This window comes from Lissotriton helveticus, chromosome 7 (assembly GCF_964261635.1).
Source record: "Lissotriton helveticus chromosome 7, aLisHel1.1, whole genome shotgun sequence".
Lineage (NCBI taxonomy): Eukaryota > Metazoa > Chordata > Amphibia > Caudata > Salamandridae > Lissotriton > Lissotriton helveticus.
This window is the reverse complement of record NC_136068.1, coordinates 1745209204-1745231010: the sequence shown is the minus strand read 5'-3', so window position 1 is coordinate 1745231010 and position 21807 is coordinate 1745209204. Positions and strand designations below refer to the sequence as shown.

General features: G+C 45.0%; 1 protein-coding gene across 3 annotated transcripts in view; it reads left to right on the top strand.

The window, feature by feature from the left end:
- LOC144767667 (sialic acid-binding Ig-like lectin 13) overlaps positions 1 to 21108 on the top strand; it is a 514457-nt gene extending 493349 nt beyond the window's left edge. For all 3 annotated transcript variants that reach the window (XM_078651061.1, XM_078651060.1, XM_078651059.1), the window contains one exon: positions 20470 to 21108. In XM_078651061.1, coding sequence (XP_078507187.1) covers positions 20470 to 20673 — 204 coding nt within the window. In that variant the 3' untranslated portion in view covers positions 20674 to 21108. The remainder of the gene's footprint in view (positions 1 to 20469) is intronic.
- Positions 21109 to 21807: the final 699 nt, after the last annotated feature.

Here is a 21807-nt window from a genome sequence, read left to right as displayed (position 1 = left end):
ACGTCTGCAGACCAAGCAATACTCCGAGGCGGAAGCCGGGAGCTGCACCTTGTTTTGCACCTTGTTTTTATATTTGAGTGTCACTATTTGGTAAAATTGTGTTTTTAAACTTCCTTACCTTAATAAAACCCTTGGGACAGGAACAAAACCCTGATCAACTGCACAGCGGCTCCTAAACGCTGACCTACGATCACTGGCTGACGCCATTGCCGGCGTGCACCAAGGCCACGCCCCCTTTTAGGACACGCCCCCCCACCCAGCTTGAAAAGGCGCTGAATACGAGCGCGATTTCAGAAGCAATACTCCTGAGGCGGAAGCCGGGAGCTGCACCTTGTTTTTATATTTGAGTGTCACTATTTGTTAAAATTGTGTTTAAACTTCCTTACCTTAATAAAACCCTTGGGACAGGAACAAAACCCTGATCAACTGCGCAGCGGCTCCTAAACGCTGACCTACGATCACTGGCTGATGCCATTGCCGGCGTGCACCAAGTCCACGCCCCCTTTTAGGACACGCCCCCCCGCCTCCTCTTCCTACATACAATGTGCCACTGGCGGAAGCGCAAAAAACACAGTTGATGGACAGAATGTAGAACAATGTCATACATTCACCCCAGTACAGAGATCTGGGCCTAAATCCATCGTTTTTTTGCACTCCACACCACCCTGGTTAGACACTGGCTATATGCAAATCAGCTCTGACCCTGTGCCTCATGGGAACAGTCCAGTCCGAACTACCAAGCCATGTCTTCCCAGACCGGAATCAAGCATCCAAGGACCGGTTTCTGGCTATCAGCCTTCATCAGCCTGGATAGCTTGACTCCAGTGGTGTGGAGAGCCTGGGACTCGCGTCTGAGCACACCCAGCACACTCGGGGTGAAAATTGCAAAAAACACAGTTGATGGACAGAATGTAGAACAATGCATACATTCACCCCAGTACAGAGATCTGGGCCTAAATCCATCGTTTTTTGCACTCCACACCACCCTGGGTTAGACACTGGCTATATGCAAATCAGCTCTGACCCTGTGCCTCATGGGAACAGTCCAGTCCGAACTACTAAGCCATGTCGGACCGAGCGGACGAGCGCAGCGGGAGCGCCTAAGGCAAGCCCGTCTGCGCCCGTCCACGCCAGGATGAGCCTAGGGCCAGGCACTCTGGACCTACCCACTCAAGCAAGGCTGTCATACTCCAGGGACTCTCTGCTCCAATTGAATCAGCCCCTACAGGCTTCCTGCACCAATTCCCTTAAAGGCGAGAGCCGGTGTACCCATTGTCCATATTGCCCATTCAAACTTTCCCCAACTTTGAAGAACCAATCACCCCTGACAATCATTAACATGGCCCTGTTAAATTGTAGATCTCTACCCAAACATGCCCAGGAAATACATATGCTACTAAAAGACGAGAAACTCGACATTCTGTTTCTCACAGAAACGTGGCTCAGCCCAGACTCGGACTATGACATTGTTCAGGCTCTACCTCAGGGTTTTCTCCTGCAACATCTAGACCGAGCAAAGGGAAAGGGAGGAGGGATTGCGATTATCTATAAGGACCAATTTACATGTCGATTTCATGACAGTCCTCTCTCGAACTGTGAAAATGTACATTTTAATATCCAACTATCTCCATGTAACTCCCTCTCAGGAGTCCTCATCTACCGCCCACCAGGGCCTTTGGGCCAATTCTGTAGTTCCCTCATGGAATTCTCAACCGAATTGTCTAGCACCTCGTCTAACATGATAGTCCTAGGGGACCTTAATATACACTTTGACAATAGCAATGACAATACTGCATCAGAACTACTTGCGGACTTAGCGACTCTTCAGCTCCACCTCCAGAGCAATCAACCCACGCATATGCTCGGACATTTACTTGATCCCATCATAAGCAACTTTGATGATCAAAAAACTAACGCCCCGATTCTTCTGCCATGGTCGGATCACTTACTTATCCATTTAAGATGGGAAGTACCTAACCTCTCTCTTCCCAACAAACCCCCCGATAAACCTACGCGTCCATGGGCTAAACTAGATACTGATAAATGGAAACAGGCCTTGGAACTCCTTAAACCAACCTATGAAACAGATCCTATCACAACAGATATGGAGTTCTCCTTTTGGATTGAAAACTCCCTTAACACGATTCTCCCAACAAAATCGCACCTTAGCTCTCGCAAAAAAAACCCTGCCCCATGGTTTACCCAGGAGACTCGCAAGCTAAAGAAACTCTGTAAGAAAGCCGAAAGAGTGTGGCGGAAAGACTTCGACCCTAACCGCAAGAAGGACTATAGACTGTTTATTCTTACATACAAAAAAGCTCTGAAAAACGCCCAGACCGCGTTCTTTCAAGAGAAAATTAGCGCGGCATCATGTTCGTCGAGGGAGACTTTTCAAATCGTCAAACAACTTTTAAAAATACCTGAGTCCACAGGCTCGATTGACCCCTCAAACAACCACTGTGATAAACTGGCTACGTTTTTTGACCCAAAAGATCCAAAATATCTTACAGCTACTTCCACCCCTCTCCCCTATGGACCATTCATCGTTACCAGTACCGCAGGGCAACAACCTTAATACGGGACTTGACTCATTCACCCTTATAAGTCCTGACACTTTGTCCCCCATTCTCTATTCACTCAAAAGTGATTCACCTTCAGACCCCGCTCCAGTTAAAATCTTAAAGTTGGTTGCACCAACCATTCTTGAACCTTTGGTAAATGTGATCAATGCCTCTCTGACCAACGGACTGGTGCCCCCTAGCTGGAAGAAGGCGAAGGTTAGGGCCCTACTTAAAAAACCTAACCTAGACCCCCTCAACCTCTCCAACTTTCGACCAATCTCCCTCCTTCCGTGTACTAGCAAGATCACAGAAAAGTTCGTTAACTCCCAACTGTCTAACTATCTCGAAATCAACGGATTACTCAAGTCCTCACAGACAGGTTTTCGCCAGGGCACTGAAACCGCGATGGTGACAGTGGTCGAGGAGGCCAGGAAGATCATGGACACAGGAGGATCAGTGGCAGTGATCCTCCTGGACCTGAGTGCGGCCTTCGAAGGGGAGGTAGGGGCCTGGAAGGGGAGGTATGGATGGGGCCATATCTCCCCATTTCACTCTCCAGGAGGCACCCCTCAGGGGATGCTCTGCCAGTGCAGCTCCGCAGATTGACTTTGCCTCTGGCCCCCACATCTTACATATTGCGTACAGGCTGAATCAATGTGTTTTTCAGATTACCATGAAGCCACACACCCCTGCACAAGAGGGATCACCCTGTGTTGACGGCGCAGACAGTATAAGAGTCCCTATGCCAAATCTTTGTCATGATTGTCGGTGCATGGATGTGCAACCTCTTCAAGCATTCCTAAAGACCATGGGGGGGGCACAAATGCACATTGTGCACCTGTGGCTCTTCTACCAAACAGCACCTGGTGTGAATACTGTGGCACAAAAAGAGCCATTTTCACATTGGCTTGCATGTGAACGTACCCATTGAGTGATTTGGGAGACAACTCAGGACATCCAGCTAGTTTTATATGCTGTTTTGCGTTGCGTTTGTGTTTTGCATTTCCTTGCACTGATGCACTTCATGCAGCCTAGTAGCACCCCTGTCACCCTAGTACCACAGTGCTTGTGATGCAGTATCACAAGGAGATTGTTTTGTGTGCAGGTAGGGACACATTCTGCCACGTTAGCATACTCTCATGGAATTTCAATCTTAGTATGTGTGCTGTAGATTGCAGCGCACATTCGTTGTTGTTGAAATAAACTCTTTTATTGTTGGGTGGTGGAAACAACCATATCCTTGCATTTGAAACGTTTGGGATTCTAATATTGTATGCAATCCAGGTGTGGATGAATGGGAACACCCATACCCCCTCCCCAGAACGGTTTCCATACAGAAGTGTGATGATTTGCATAACCTTTGCTTCTATCCTACACAGGGCAGTTAAGATTCGCCTTTGCCTGGCTTTTGAATTCACTAATGTGATTCTGTGTCATGGATGGGCAACCACACTGATGCAAATGGTATATATTTTAGACTGAAATGACGTGAGTGCTCTTGTGTGGTTGAGTATAGACCATTCATTTTCAAGTCTCAAACCACACAGGAAATTAAAAGTTTTATCATTTGGTTTTATCATCAATGCTGATAGTGCTGTGCAAGACCACCATGCATGCCTTGCCGTGACATCTTAAATATTGTTGACAGCACAGCAGCGTAAATCACACCATAACTACACTCTGCATCAAGGAAGTGTTGCTTGTTTGTAGCAGTGGGTGTTCACATGCAACACCCATGTAGTTTGACACTGAGGCAGGTAATGAGACTCACATGGACCTGGCACAGTCCAAAACATGTCAGATGTGCCCAGTAGATCCTGAAAAGGGATGTATTAATTAATATAACCTTGGGTCTTTCCACGTGTCCTGCATTCTATTGCTCACATTGGCCATGTAAATAGTTTATGTGGAGGGAAGTGTTGAGAGAACTGTAATGAAAGTTGACAGCAGATTGGGTGGAGGTTTGGGGCTTTTTCTACAGTCCCAGATTGACATTCATAATTTTATATGAGTCATCCTAATTATCCATGTGGGTTAGCCGGCAGTAATGTACCCACAAAGCCCCTGCAATGCACCCATTTCACAGAGTATCACTAGGCAGCCTCTTGGTGTGCCTTCATTCGCTCCATAGGTATGATTTCAGGGTTAGCCATATGGTTAGACTTTGCATGGCCTCAGGGATATTGTTAAGAGGCTTGTGCCACTAGATAGTCCAAGACTGGTGTGACACCAGCATCATCGGCCCTTGGTACCTAGGATCATATCTGTGTAAATTGCTATCATATGATGTATTGTAGTTTCAGTACCTACTAAGGGAATGACTGACATTCTCTGGTTCAGCCAGTCTACAGTGTACATGACATACATCAGATAGACTGGCAGTCTAGTTGTGCTATGGATGTGTGGTGGCATTAATGAACATGTTGAGATGTGCATACCAACGGTTGCCATAGAACCTTCACAAACACCCACCATATCATGTTGCAGTACACAACCATCAGTTGCATAGTCTTATCTCTGGAAGGATATGTATGGTCCATGCACATAGTCTTTACCACAATGCATAAACTATGATTTGTGGATCACAAGGCCAGCTTGTCTAGCCACAACTAATCAGGTGTAGTCCAATCATGAATATGCGTGTCATTGGCACCTATCACAATATGTTTCCGCATTGTGTGGTGACTTGAAGTTTGCTGATGGGTATTCATTAAGACACAAAGTTCTTCTGTGAATTTCTAGCTACATTCGACCACTATATCTTGGGATGCATCAGAGTAAGCCATTGTTTGTATATGAGTGCAACACATCAACATGGTAGTCTACATCATTGCTTGCTCCATTAGCATTTTTGCCTAGTGGGGCAAGTGTGGCCCCATTCTTACTAGGTAGGCACTCTTGAACTGGCAAAGAATAGTATGTAGTGTTTGTATGTGTAATATGAGAGCTAATGTAAATGCTATGTGGTTGCAGATTTGTATGTTTCATAAGTAAACTATAGGGGTTGGACTGTGTTCCCATGCACATACAATGTGGATCACTTCACAGCCATACCACTATGTGTAAACACTGCTATCATCCACAAATATGAGGCTGTACAAATGGTCAGCTGTACTAGACACACACACACCATTATTGTACACTTTCTACGTTACCACACCTTGTTCATTGTGGTTGGCAATGGAAGACTGTTTGGTACAGATTATAGTCATGCTCACTAGTTTGAATGTACCAGATTTTGTTCAGTGTTGTTTGTTACACATATCTACATAAATTACTATACTATGAAGTAAAATTGCTTGCAAACTGATGATGGTCATATATTTACTTTCATTTATGTACAAGATGTTCATTTAGTCATTATTTTAGTAGTATTTTAATACATCAAAGTTACTCATACATCATTAAGAAGTTTTTGTACTATATGGTCTCTGTCATTTTGCTGCAACTGACTGGACATTTTGATGTTACTCCTCTTCTTCCTCATCATCATCCTCCGCACTTCATGTCCTCATTGATATCGCCCCATTGGTCCACACACAGATGTTGTGCAAAATGCAACACAATATTATTATTTTACATACCTTTGGTGGCGGGGACAGCAATCGGACCACAGACAATTCCAGACTCCTAAGGCGGAACTTTAAGAGTCTGAAAATCTGCTCTAATATGATGCGGATCCTTCTTAGGGCATGATTGCAGTGCAGCTGGGCTTCAGTTTGAGGGTGTTTATAAGGAGTCATCAGCCACGTCTGCAGACCATATGCTTGGTCAGCTGACAAGGCAGGAAGGGGAAAATGAGTAAATAGTAATGACAGGGGATGGCTCCACATTCATCTACATTCTGTTATGTGTGCTGAATGACTCATACACTGTGCCTACAGTATGAGACATGCTATGTCATTGTGTGCCATATTTGCTAGTAGAAATTTGATATGACTGACACTGTACTACAAATACAGCTGTACTGTCCTCTGTGATTCTCTGACTGTCTGTCATACTTGTGAGTGTCAATGCCATGAATGTGGTGATTTATCACCAGGAAGAAGAGTGAATTAGCCATTGAGAAGACAAATCTCTCACATTCATCTATTGTGTTTATTATTGACTATTATTGAAATTTCTGAACTGATTCATGTCAGATTTTTAGACCTGTAGCTGGAGCAGGTGGAGTTGCATACTTCAATCACACATATTTGACATTGAGAGTTGGAGTCAATGTTATTCAATAGCTACTGTCAAGGGGAGTGTAGTGAGTGGATATCAATGTGGGTCATGATAGTGTACAGATGACAGTGCACTGTGTGCCATTGGTTGATAGTACACAAAAGGTTTGAGTTATGTGGCAGTCTTGCACTGTACAATGCAGTTTCAGGGGTCCCCTTACTACCGAAGAGCGGGACAAACAGAGGAAATTGATGCTCTGTATGTATTGTGGTAAGGGAGGCCATTTTATCAGAGAATGTCGAGCCCGAGCCCAGTTGCCTAACCAGAACCCGATTCGGAAGGGACAAGCCGTAATCAGGGCTAAGGAGGGGTCGGAAAAACCAATAGGCATGAACCAGGGGTAGGTCACTGGTTCAACAGGCGCCTGGACGAAGATCTCTTCGGTGATTGCACGTACTCCCCTGAGTACGGCTACTCATCTCACTATTAACGTACATTTATATCTAGAAGAAAACCATCACATTGCTGTGGCAGCCTTGTTGGACTGAGGAGCTACCGGCAATTTTATCGACCAAGCCTACTCCAGAACCATAGGAGTGGAATGGCAGTAGAAGAAAGACCCCACTCAAGTCCATGCCGTGGATGGAAAAGCCCTCACATCAGGGCCTGTCTGGTATCACACAGTCCCTCTCCTCATGAGGTTGGGGGAACATCATTATGAGACCATCCAATTCGATGTCATAGATGCTCCGCAGTTCCGCCTAATTTTAGGCATGCCTTGGCTTACTGTACACAATCCTACCATTGGATGGGCAGAGCGCTCCTTGAAGATGGAGTCCTTGTACTGTCAAGAACAATGCACACACAAGAAGAGCTTATGGGAGGTGTATCACGAAGACTCCGAGGCCGTCTTATTGGCCTCGGCTTGCCCTACTCCGGCATACTGTTGTACCACGTCCTTACCAGGAGAATATGAAGAATATCGAACAGTTTTCGATAAACAATTGGCCACACAATTACCCCCACATAGGGTATACGATTGCAGGATTGAGTTGACCCCCGGTGCGGAAATTCCGTGTAGCAGGGTTTATGCACTAACTGAACTGGAAACACAATACCTCCGCAATTATCTGGACGAAAACCTTGCCTCAGGTTTTATTAGACATTCTTCCTCTCCTGCTTCCTCGCCCCTCTTTTTCATCATGCAGAAGGATTGCGATAAACTTCACACATGCACAGACTATCGGGCCATCAACCGTATCACGATAAAAAACCGTTACCCATTACCATTGATACCGGTTTTACTGGATCAATTGAAAGGGAGCAAGTACATCACGAAGCAAGACCTGCGAGGAGCCTACCATTTAGTGAGGGTAAAACAAGGAGACGAATGGAAGACCGCCTTTAGAACCAAATTCGGACTCTATGAAAACAGAGTAATGCCTTTTGGGCTTTGTAATGCCCCCGCGGGGTTTCAGTACTTTATGGATGAAGTACTGAGAGGGCTACTAGACACGTTCTAATCGTCTACATCGACGATATTCTGATTTACTCCACCTCTCTCTCTGAACATGTACGGCATGTCAAAACCGTCCTAGACCGTCTCCGAAACCATTCACTGTACGCCAAATTGGAAAAATGCTTGTTCCACGTCCGAGAAATAGCCTTCCTGGGTTACATCATCAATGAAAACGGATTCCAAATTGAAACAGGCAAAGTAGAGGCGATAACCTGTTGGAAAACCACCCAGAACGTGAAATCCGTCCAGTGTTTCCTGGGTTTCGTGAATTACTACAGGCGCTTTATTAAGGATTTTTCCAAGATTATTCAACCTATCTCAAGCCTCCTAAGGAAAAATACCCCCTTTGTATGGGGAACAGAAGCTGGGAAAGCATTCACGACGCTCAAGGAACGATTCACAGGAGCCCCGATCTTACGCCATCCAGACACACAATTGCCTTTCATCCTGGAAACAGACGCTTCCCAGTATGCACTCGGAGGAGTGCTATCACAGAGACATCCGTCCACAGGGCAACTGCACCCAGTAGCTTATTTCTCGAAAAAGCTCTCACCTAGCGAAATTAATTATTCAATCCGACAAGGAGCTACTCGCGATAAAGAGGGCATGCGAGGAATGGAGACACTACCTTCTTGGGGCGCGCCACGTCGTAAAAATCTATACAGATCACAGAAACTTGTTGTTTCTGAGGACAGCGAAGGCCTTGACACCTCGGCAATTGAGATGGACTTTATTCTTTGCCGACTACGACTTTGTGATCAAATACAGACCTGGGCCCCAAAACGGTAAGGCTGATGCCCTGTCGCGCAACAAAGACATCCACGACTCAGGCCAGGGAGAACAGACTGAAGTACCATCTATTCTACCTGAGACCTGTTTCCCTGGACCCCTGTTGGCACTGATAGAGTCTCATGAGTTCCTGGATGACCTTAAAGTGGCTGTATCTGATATAGACTGTGACGCCTGGATCCAAGAAAAACCTGAAAATCGCACCAAAAATGAAGAGTTGTTATATCACTCTCAAGCGCTGTATGTCCCACACTCCATTCTCCAGAAAAAGGTGTTAGCATGGGCTCATGACTCCACCCTGGGTGGACACTTGGGACGATTTAAGACCGTAGCCAACATAGAACGCTCATTCTGGTGGCCTACTCTACGAAAAGATGTGGAGAAGTATCTACTGAACTGTGCGGTAGGAAAAGCAAGTCATGCAAGACCAGCGGGACTTCTACACCCTCTTCCCGTTCCTCCCAAACCATGGCATACAGTCTCTATGGACTTCATAGTAGAAATGCCACCCTGTGAATGGTTTACAACTATGCTGGTTGTCGTGGATCACTTATCAAAGATGGGCCATTTCATACCACTCAAGAGGTTACCCACGTCTTCTGAACTAGTGTTCGTCTTACTTCAGAACATCGTTCGACCACATGGGATTCCTAGGGTCTTGATCACCGACAGAGGGTCGCAATTCACATCCCGCTTCTGGAAAGCATTGTGCAAATCTATGTCAATAGAAGCTAAACTATCAAGCAGCTACCACCCCCAAACGGATGGAAAAACTGAACGTTTAAACCAAACCCTTGAGCAGTAACTCCGTTGCTTTTCCCTACAGAATTCCACCCAGTGGTATCCCTTCTTATGGACTGCAGAGTTCACATACAACAACGCTGAACATTCTACATTAGGGTGTTCCCCTTTCTTTTGTGTCAACGGACATCACCCTAATATGCTCCCATTTGAATGGCCTATCCAGTCTTGTCTGCCAAGTATCAGTGAACATCATGCTCACCTTAAGGCAGTGTTAGTGGAAGCAAAACGGCATTTGCTCTCTGCCAAAAATCACAAAAACAACACACAGATAAGAAGAGGTCTCCTGTACCCACCTACCAAGTAGGAGATAAAGTCTGGTTGAGCACTAAGAACCTGCCTCTGAAAGGTGTGAACAAACTCAGACATCGATACGTGGGCCCCTATGGCATCGAAGAGGTGATCAATCTGGTATCAATGAGACTGTCCTTAACAGTCTCCTGGCACATCCATCCAGTCTTCCACGTCTCACTCCTCCAGCCATGCCCATCTAGTATGAGACTGCCAATTCGTCCTCCCCCCATTGAAGTGAAAGGGTGGGATGAGTATGAAGTTCAGTCCCTCCTTGATTCCAGGTTGGTGCGAGGGAGGGTTCAATATCTAGTGGACTGGAAAGGGTTCGGAGTAGAGGACCGGACCTGGGAACCTGTGGGGAACCTTCATTGTCCCGAACTGATAGTACAATACCATATGGCCAATCCGGGGAAGCCAGGTCGACCACCGAGTCGGCGGTCCTCGAGAGGGGGTTCTGTTGCGATTATGGGTACATATAGAGCAGACATCCCTCACCTTTCATGGTTTCGAATGTCACGTATGAGTCAGGAACTACATGTTCCACAAAGCTTAGGAGCATATCACTGGAAAACAGGATAAAGCAAACTCCTATTTAAGCCCCGCCTCCTAGAGTAACGGTGCTTGACAAATTGCCTGCTGAGCCTACCGACGGACCTGTTTTGGTGTTTCGGGCATTCCGCGATCTCCTCGCGGTGGAAGACGCCATAACTGAAAAGAACCACACGGAGCCTTGAGACCGCGCGAGTTTGCAGCGCGGCCGGATTACCTTTGACCTCCACAGCACCGAGCGGGTGCTCGCGTCTCTGTTCAGGATTCGAACGAGAGAATGTTGTTTATTTTGCTTTTACTTCTTTTCGGGCACAAGACAGAAGGCGTTCCGTATTTCCGCATGCTGCACCGACCTTTAAGAAATCCGAGTCCCGCTTTGACGCAAGACTGTTATAGTGAGGAGCCCTTCGTGAGAGTCGGAGACGGCGCGTAAGGGCGCTCTCCTCTCACTTGTCAGCCTCCCGTTATCCGGCATCAACCACCATTGAATCCATCGAACCAAACAGGTATTCAGACGTTTCTAGAGAGTCGTAGACTGCGCATAAAGGCGCTCTCCTCTCTAGACGTCCATCTTCTGCATCTAACTCCTACTAATGGGGAATGTCTTTCCGAACAAGGTTTAATTCCTGATTGGTTGGTGTGCGTGTATCCAAGTACATCCCAGTAGAGTCCTCTAAGAGGTACATCCTGGTTGTGTTTCCTGTAAGTTTCAAAGTGGTATCGCTAATACTTCTCTTTCCTATATTGTGTATGAATGTGGAGATACTCATTCTGTTCTTACTCTCTTGTATGTACAGGGATCCTAGAGGGTGTACAAAAGACGGGTGCCATATCCTGTGACAGAACAGGACACCTTTATTATTTTATCCCATTCCCTTTTTCCCTTGGGATACTTCTCTGCCCATAGTGCGTTACGAGTATTGTGGGAGGAGTAGTGTTTAGGGGACATCAGGAACTACTCTACATGACACTGTTCCTGCTGGCTGTACCTAAGGTTAGTGGTGTATTATCCTTGGCGCTACTGACGAACCCTGACACTTAGTGCATGTGTGTCAGCATTGTGGCGTCAAATAACTTATTCTTTAAGGGACACATTTCTGCACCAAAATAAACAATCTATGCAATTTCCTCATTCTATGTGTCCTGTGAAATGCAGGTTTCGTAGAAATTGGAAATGGTAGAGACATGTAGTTATTCATCCTCATTTCACCTCATTATTACCTAACAGTCTCAAGGTCACTGATCCTTGAATATGTGAAAATGTGTGAGATCTTCATTGATGTTGCATGGGACAAAACATTGCAAAGACCATGGAACACATCCTCAACGCAGGGTGAGGTAACACTGCACTTTGCTGTGACTTGCCCTACTCCATGGAGTGTGAGGTCATGAAAGGGCCCACAGACTAAGTTTGCATTGCCTCATAGATATCAGTTGGAGACTTGCTCCACCAGAGTGTCATGAACAGTGATGCTCCAGCAGTACTGTTCATATGTGGCCCACAGGTGCATAGACAGTCTCAACATGTGTGACTTGTACGGTTGTGCAGCAGCGGCTGCTACCGGATGGGGGCATAGGAATTAAATAAAGAAAGGAAGTACCTTTTACGGCCTGACTGCTGCTGCCCCTTCTCCGTCCTCCGTCCTTGTTCTTTTCATCTTCCAGTCCTGGCTGGCAGCAGGACTGCACCAGGGAGCCAGTGCATGTTCCTGACCAGACTGTGTAATGTGGCCTGGTAGGAACATGCAAAGTGTTCAAGAACTGTTTGGTCAGCCCATGAGGGCTGGCTAAACAGTTAATGCGCACTTAGAGAGTGCACAGCACTCCTCCCCTGCTCTGGCCAGCCCCAGCGCCACTAACTGCAATTGGGAAAATAAAATGAGAATAACAATATGTTATTACCATTTTATTTTTCCTTTTCAGCAGTGGGGCTAAGCTCCTCTGCTGTAGCGGAGGAGCCACCACTGGGATTGTGTTGCACATGTGCCATGTAGTATGGTGCAAGTATGTAGCCCCATGCCTACGACGTATGTACTGCCTCATTCAGCCCATGTAGGAAGCCGCCTCTTTTTAAAGTGTACTAAAATGAAGTACACTGTGCAGAGATTCCATGGGGTTCCAAATTGGTACACGGGGAAAATTAGATAATACTAATGCCTATTTGTGCTAGTTTGGGCGAGCACTTAGACATATAAGAGGGTATTGCTATGCATTTTTTGTTCTCACAGAGGCAATAAACGACACACACTCAAGAAAAAATCTGAGACCAATTTGCAAAAATAATATTGATTTGTGTGTAACTTTTTCAGATCAAGAACTTAATTCTAAGGTAAGTACTTGTTTTGTTACGATTCTTCAAAGTTCACAAACTAAATCATTGCTGTGCACAACTACGCACAATAGACAATGGAAGAAAAATGGAAAAAGCATATAAAATCACACAGTGGGATCTTGAGGTTCTCCTTCTGGATTTAGGTACGTAGTAAGGCCAGGTCCAATGTTCCAGAAGTGGACGATCAGGAGCGTCCTTGATTCGGCTGGGAGCAGGGTGCAGAGGTTGTTGATATCAGGCGCGCTATAAAGAAGGGGGCCACCTGAAAACACACTTCAGAGAGGGATTTAAAGTTAAGCCTGGAAGGTCCTACTCGAGGCAGCAGGTGGCAAGAGCCTCAGGATCATAGGAGCACAGCTGTTTCATCATTACCCACACTGGCTGGGCTGCGTGCAGAGCTGATTGGGCAGCCAAGCATCATGTGTCAAGATGGTCCTGGTGGTCAGGAGCAGGAAGGTTGTAGGGATGATTCCGGTACAGCTGGGCCACTCATGTAGCAGGTCTCAGGGCCTCGAAGACCCTCGATGGGTGTCTGCTTCCTGGGTCATTGGAGTCCGCATTGGAATCTTCTCGGTCTTCGATGTAGGGGGTCTGGTACCCTGGGTATTGGCACAGCATTGCTCTGGTAGGTCCTAGTGTCCTCTCACCCAGTAGGGGGACATACCTTACCCTCGAGAGCTGCTGTACCTCTTCTTGCTTGGGTTCTATATTGGGGTTAACAGGATGTAGCAAATCAGTAAACTACACTTTGCAGTTTGGTGCCTGCAGGTTGCAGGGGAGTAGCTACTCTACTCCAAGTGTGGTTCTTACCAATTTGTGGAAGGATGGCGGTGTTTAAGGGTTCTTGAAGGCCCAACAGTTGCAGGATGAAACGGCATGCCACTATTACGGAGTCTTAGAAGCAACCAGCAGGGTTTGGTACAAATTCTCTGCAAAAGGTCATCGGTTCTTGGGTCAGCAGCTCTTCTTTGTTCGATGCTCTTCTTAGGTCCATTGAATCTAAAGTTCAGGGTCCAGGGATGCCACCTAAACACTAACTTTAGGACCGTTGAAGGGGGCAACAGGTAATAGCTTATGGGATACCTACTTTTGGGGTGTCTTCCTGTTAATTATTGCCATCCAAGGATGGAGGAATTGGAAAAGTAGTGTCCACATCACCTGCCCCACCTTAGGGGTGGTGCTGGATAAATGTAGGCACTCTTCCTAATCTAACTAGTTTTCCTGCCTGTCCTTCTGCCAATGTGAGCAGGAAAGGAGGGTTGGCATACTCCACTTTCTAGAGATGCCTGGGTTGCATTTCAAAGGTGGCCTCACCTTTGAAGCTTCTCACTCTGAAAGGCCATCTGAGCCTGGAGGAGGTATGAATTTCATCCACCAGAGCAGACTTTTTCCTGCCCTCTGAGAGTGCTGGCTCTCACCCCTTGAGGTCAGAAACATGTCTGGTGGTGTCAGGTTGGCTAAGACTAGTCAGAGACCACACCAGTGCTTGGTGGGTTTTCAGGGGACCCTCTAAGGTATCCCCTATGTACATTGTTTAATGAATCCAACACTGGCATCAGTGAGGATCTATTAAGATGAGATGTTTGGTACCAGACATCTTAGGGTACAGCGAAGCCATCATGGAGCTAGGAAACTCGTAATGACAAGTATCCAGCACATGCACTCTCTTTGGCTTCCCTGTGCACTTACAATATCGTAAGATAACACATTGATTCAGCCTGTACGCAATATGTAAGATGTGGGGCCAGAGGCAAAGCCAATCTGTGGAGGTGCACTGGCTATTGCATGGTCATATCTGCTCAGGCAGATATGTCCACACATGAAACATTGTGCACCCTGTTGTAGGGCTATAAGGCCTGCAGTAGTGGTGACTTACCTATGACTGATGCAATGTATGTGGGCATGGAATACAGGGCTGTGTGCCATGTCGACTCTTCAGTTTTCTCTGCACCAAGACATGCAGCATGCAATGACAGTTTGTATGGTCTTGGTGAGGGGTCACTAAGGTGGCGCAGTTTGAGCTGCAGCCCTAGAGGACCCCCTACAGCACCAATGCCCTATTTGCCTGTTGCACCATTTACTAGGGACTTACAGGGGCTGCTGAGGTTGTGTCAATTGTGGTACAGTTTTAGGAAATTGATCTGGCACTGAGAACCTGGTTAGCAGGGGGCCCACTTTCAATTCGAAATCACATCATGCACCAGGCAAAAAGTGTGGGCTAACCATGACAAAGAGGCACTTTTCTACAGCCCAACATTAATATGGTGTGGTTATCACACATCATTGATTTTTATGTGGTCTGTCATGTGCTTGAGAAATGCTTACCAACCAGTAGGCCATTCCCATAGCTCCTATTCCAGAAGCGCTCATTCATGATGGAATGACAAAAGATGAAGGAATCAGGAGCACTCCCCTGGTACTTGGCCAGGACAATGTTGAAGAACCCCAGATTGTCCATGATTGCCTGTACATTCATGGAATGCTTGTGCTTTCTACTGCAGTATATGTGTGATGTAGCTGATGGAGGCACAATTACACATGTGTGCAGTCCATTGCCCATAACACATGTGGAACTCCTTCAATTGCATAAAAGCCTTTTCTTGTTTCCTGTTGTTTCTGTGTTGTGTGGGGAAGATGAGGATCTAAGGTGTGAGGCTTATGATGCCATACTGGACAGAGGGGAGGAATGCAGAAACAGATGCCTGGGATACTCCTGACACTCTGGCTGTGGTGGGTTGTAATATTCCAGACACCAGCACCAGCATGTGTAGTACAGCCAGTAGTTTGGCCTGCGGAGGGATGTTGGTGCACCGCTGCAATGTTGGCTGCAGCCTTGGTGTAATCTGGTGCAGGAGCTGGACAATGGACTCACTCCTAAGCCTGCATTGGGTGATGATGTTCTTCTCCCTGAGGTCAATGAGGGTAATCCTCCGGTGGTAGGGCATCTCCCTTCTCCTGCTCTTCCTCCGTGATGATGGTGGTAATGATGGTACTCTCCTTGGTGCTCCAAGCTGCAGTAGGAGTAGGTCCATGGTGAAGTATAGCTTTCCAGAGTGATTTTTGTATGTTCGGTTTTGTACCAGTGGCAAATCATCGTTTTTTCGTCTGGTTTGCCAAAGCGTTATTTTTTTTAAGCTTTTACCATAGTAGCCTAATTTTCCCAATTTGTTGTAAATCTGGCTGCGTCAGTTCTCCGTGACTTTTGAAGGTGGAACACATACCTCGCATATCATTTCCGCAATCTGATGCATCCGGATCTGAGCGCAGCTGAAAATCGATCTAGTGTACAGACTTAAGGCAACATAATTATAAACATTATAATGATTTCATTTCATTTCAAAAATCTTTATTTCGATCACAGATCATAAAAGATACATAGCATTTGTACAACTTAAAAACTGATTAAACATGTGGTGATCCAATATTTAAGACATTTAAAACGCTAGGAAAGATAAAACAGTGTGTATCTGGACGGGATTTTTATACAAGTCTTTTCATTAATCGGCTTCGAATGAACCACATAGAGGTCAGAAATTTCGATAAAGCATAGACTACAATAGGCGAGAGGTCTGTCTTTAAAACTCTATAAGCAGGTTGGAAGGATCTGAAGCCCAAGTTCCTGAGTAACGGGACTAACCAGTATTTCCTACTCCTCTCGTAGCCCTTACAGAAAAAGACAGTGTGGGCATCGTCCTCCTTCGGATGAGCACACATTGGACAAGTTGCTACGGTGGAGCGGGATTGCCATGACGCTGTGAAGGAAGCTAGGGGAAGACATCCATATCTCCATTGGAGAAATAATTTTCTCGTGGAACACATACCTCGCATATCATTTCCGCAATCTGATGCATCCGGATCTGAGCGCAGCTGAAAATCGATCTAGTGTACAGACTTAAGGCAACATAATTATAAACATTATAATGATTTCAATAATTGATAATAAATCAACATGAATGAAAGGAGAACCAACTGTATATGGATATGCTTACAAAATTGATATGATTTCAATTAATGATAATATTAGAAAATTTGTTTCATTAAAAAAGAAGAGGGTCCCATACAAACTCAATCATTCATCTTCATTCATACAGCAAAAGGCTAGTGTATATTAAAATGTGTAACCATTTTACATCTCAGATGAATACAATGATAACAATGTCAAGTTTTAATGAGAGAAAACCAGTGTGGCACACAAGTATCAATCTCTTGTGTTCGACGCGAGTTTCGGCACTGAGCTGTGACTTCGTCAGGAAAATGGGCCACAGTAAATCAGGGCTCGTTTCTTATGTCTATTAATTTGATGATAAATGCAATCCTCTTTGATTTGCTAATGGCTGTTAGGCACTTCTTGTCTGTTAGTCAGAGATGAGGATACACTGAGTTGTGAGTATTCTGGAACAAGGTGTAGTTCTTTTAGTTTATATTTTTAACTGTATGTCCCTGAATATAAACAGACCTGGCATCCAGTAGTAAAAATGATCTTTAAAACATTTATTTGTGTGTCAGGTTCTGTTGCCAAATTAAGGAGTCCTCCGCACACGGCGATCGCTGAAAATCGATGCAGGATTGGTAAAAGTGATGTTGGAGGCCTGCGTGAAGAGTGAATGTGCCGCTGCTGAGTAAAAATAAAGGAATGGCAAGAATCCTGTGCACACAGTCCATCCACACTCAGGCAGGTTAGCGGACTAGTTGACCAGTCTCAAGCGATCTACATTTAGGTCCCCTTTTTATGTCGGTGATACCGGCGGCGTTACTCACTTCCTGTTCCTTCCCAGGTTAGCGATCTAGCGCTCTAACTAGACACCAGGTTTTCTCGCCCTTTTACATTATAACTACTTGAGTACCGGCACCTCCCTCACTTGCCAGCCCCTTAGGAAGACAGGACTCGTCTCTCCGCTGCCATATCCCAGGTAAGAGACCCCCCCGGATAACAGTACTTGACTACGCGCCCCTGTTTGACTCTTATGCAGGGCTTGTCTGGAATCTCATGTCCTTTTTTGACTTTGTTTTGCTAGGCATTAGCTGGTTTCAGACGGATGTACCCGCCTGTCTCTGAGTCCACAGTGACTCACTATAGCTGATTCTTTCAACCCAGACCCCAGACGCCGGGTCGGAAATATCACCGGCTATATGGTGAGTCAGCGTTTCATGTCCACTCGTCTTAACTTTCTTGTGGGTTCCCTGCCTTCACCTGTTACTTACTGCCCTCCCCTGCCTTTTCTTTCAACAGGACCATTACCCCATTTGTGCTTACAGGTATTTCTTTCACCTATACATTTGCAGCTGGGCCAGTATGCTCCCACCCGCCCACCCCCTTTTTTTCTCTTTCTACCGTAACCTTACCGTTCTTTCTTTACTCACCTCTTGGCCGCAATTAGTTCTAAAGCCTTTTTTACATAAACCATGTGATCACGTTTCGCTCATTGATTTCTGGATTTAGATTGGTCTTAACAACACCATTCCAATTATTTTATTTTTTTATCGAGGCCATTGATTACCTGTGCATGTAATTTATCGTTTGGGTATCTAGACTTTCTTAAGCCTGACTTGAATGTGAACCTTTCGTTCTATTATCTTAAACATGAACACTTTATGCATGTCATGTAAGTTATATGAGCAGATAATATCTGTCTCTGACTGCCCCTGGACCTTTTTAACACTGTTCTTTCACTAAGTAGTAATGTTTTGCTTTTTGTGCATCGTCCGGGTTTATACCCTTCTCCATGAATGAAATGTTGATTGAATTTCTCTGTCTAACTAGCCAATCTGCTTGTTCTTTTGAATGGAACGTCCTTTTGATTTTTTTCATTTATGATGCTGGCATTACCGATGAGACTTATTTTCCAGACTGTATGGTTGTCTTTTTTCTAAACCTATATAATTCTCACTGTTCATGCTGTTACCTACCAGTCCAATTCTCACCATCGCACGCGTCACGTTATCCTCTTTTTTGGGTCCCTAGCCAGAGTACCGACTCTGTTCTTCTAGATTATTGATATTGATTATTTTTTGATGTCTAGTGTTTCGCGGAACCATATTTTATATTTCCTCACCTGGTTTCTACCTATCTCATGAGGAGAGGAGAGGAGTTGGCCTAACGGCTAGGGCGCTCGACCTCGGACCTGGGGATCTGGGTTCGAGTCTCGGTAACGACGCCAAAACCTCCTGTGATTTTGGGCAAATCACTTCATCTCCTCGTGCCTAAAATTAATGTGTGTCCGTCCTCATGTAACGTAACTGGTGCTATGTAAAGCGCTCTGATACCTGATTCGGTTTGGGTCTACTTTGTGCTATATAAAACTCTGCAAAAAAAAAAAAGTGTGATGTCACTACCTAACATGTGAGATGTATTTTTTTCTTGCTTTCCCGTCCATAAGGGTTTGCACTCATGTTAGGTGATCTTCTGCGCTATTCACCATTTCACAGACAATACGCCATGTACATATTTTTCCATACTGTACTATGTTGTTCATCTCACCCCCAGCCCTGAAGAGTCACGGGCTCCTTGCCCGCTTGACAAAACACGTGTCGGCTGGTCATTTGCTTTTGAAGTTACCTTTCAACAAAGGAAGGTCAAATACAATCCTTTGAAGAACATAAAGACTTTCTATTGTGTCCACTTTGTTTCATTTACTACCTATTGTGTTCTTTTGATTAAGCATGATACATGTATACACCTCGCTTAACGTGTGCACAGGATTCTTGTCATAATTACTGAGAGGGCCCTGGCCACTATCTGCAGAGGTTTCGGGTTCTCCTCTGACCTTGCTGCACCATCTTCATTATTGTTGTTTTTTAGCTAACACACACCGCTACCAGTTAAGGCGCCACACTTTCTGTATTCGTCAAAATTCTCCACAGAACCCGTAAAAATAAAGGAAGCTGCTGTGACTCCAGCTGCTTGTAAATATGCCCCGATATGTCCTGCATTAATACCTTGTTTCACCCCCTGAGTCAAATTCTTTGATCTTAGACGAATCATGCTCTCCCTGTCCCTTTTTCTGTACAGTGAGAGAGATGTGTTTGGGAATCTCAGGGATGCTTGGGAAAATTTCCTCCTAAAAAGGTATATTTTTCCACAGGGTTATGTTGCGGAGGGAGGCTTTCAGTTGTAAGTTAGGACTGAGAAAACCGAAGGGGTTATTGCAAAGGAAAGAGGAGAAATAAAAACAAGACATGTTTTGAGGAGATGTAAAAAAGGTCTGCTTTATTATACTTCATCACTATGGTACTTCAAGACAAGCTCCCGATTTAGTAAGAAAAAACTGCTACAATTCTCAGATCAGAACAGATTAATGTTATGCACGTTATATTTAAAATAAATATATAATGCAAAAAAAACGTGGTGCATGTATACAGCATACGGAAAACATAACTCAGTTATGGGAACGTCCTTGTTTTCTTACCCTTCTGCTATTTTTGTGGCTCACATTTTCCCTTCTTTGCTTTCTGTGTAGAGCCCCATCGCTGCTGCAGATCATGGGGCTGAAAACAAGCCAGGTTCTGATGTCACAAGTACTGAGCGCAAAGAAGACCTGTACGAGAACTTCAGAGAGGACAACCTCCAGTACGCGTCCATCGACTTCTCCAATCTGAAGCCCGGAAGCAAGGCCACCGCTGCCCCGGAAGAGACTTTGTATTCCGAGGTCAAACTGCACTAGCATAGAGCCTGGTCGAATTTATGACATGTGGAATGTATTTCATGAGATGTTTGACGTCATGACGCTGTGATGATTTTGTTGAGCCTACAACTTTTGTATGGTTTTAAGAAACTGAGATTCATTTTTCTTATCAATCAAATAGCCAACACCTGTGTCTCTATGCTTCTTGGAGAATGGGATCCCTTTTCCATAGTACCAATAGCATCGTATTCTGCCTACTATACATTGATGAGGTGAGGTCATGTTATGCCTTGGCAATGAAACAGGACAGATGAGGGATGTGTTAATGGCTCCTGATGTGATGCTTTCTGATTGATAAGTTGATGTGACATATTGATAACGATTATTGAAACTCTCCAATAGATGAATTCATCTATGATAAAACAGATTAATCAGAATAAAGAAGGTGATTAGAGGCTGTCAAATCAGTGCAAATTGCAATCTAGTCAGCACATTTTGCTGCTTTTCTGACTGTGTAGAATTCTGTTTCTGCGCTCAGTCGAGTTCACAATATGCCTATTTTTTAACTGAATGTTTTATTTTAGTGCAGTCAGTGTCTTTCAGCCAAAACCTATTAGTCACTCTTGTACCTCGTGATGCACTGCCTGAACATGAAACTATCACACTCCACAATCATTACATGCATCAACCTCAGCTACTCACGTATGTTGCGTGAGTTCATCAAACTCATCCCCTTCACAGTTCATGGATACTGTAATGGGTCTCAGTCACACCAGTTAACTGGAGGTCATATTGATTGACTGAAGCTATCCATCGTATATGTGGATTGGGTCCCCATAGAGCGCTGTCACTATACACTGCACTGTGATAGTACAGGAGGCATGGTTTCTTGTGGTTGTGTTTTATCGATCATCTAGGACTATCGAAGAACTGGAACTTCTGAGGAACTTTAATACCACGATTTTAGCTTAGCGCCTAGTGATAGTTCGGCTGTGTGAAATCTAACCCTTCTTCTGCTGTGTGGTCCATTGGCTAGTTCCTATGTCAAAGGCTTCTGAAATAATTATGTCAGGTGCGTCTGATGCGGGTCCTGTCTACTGAGACAATTAATCAAGAATGTTCAAGACATCAAGATCTAATATCAGGATATCATCATAAGATAAAATTGCACAG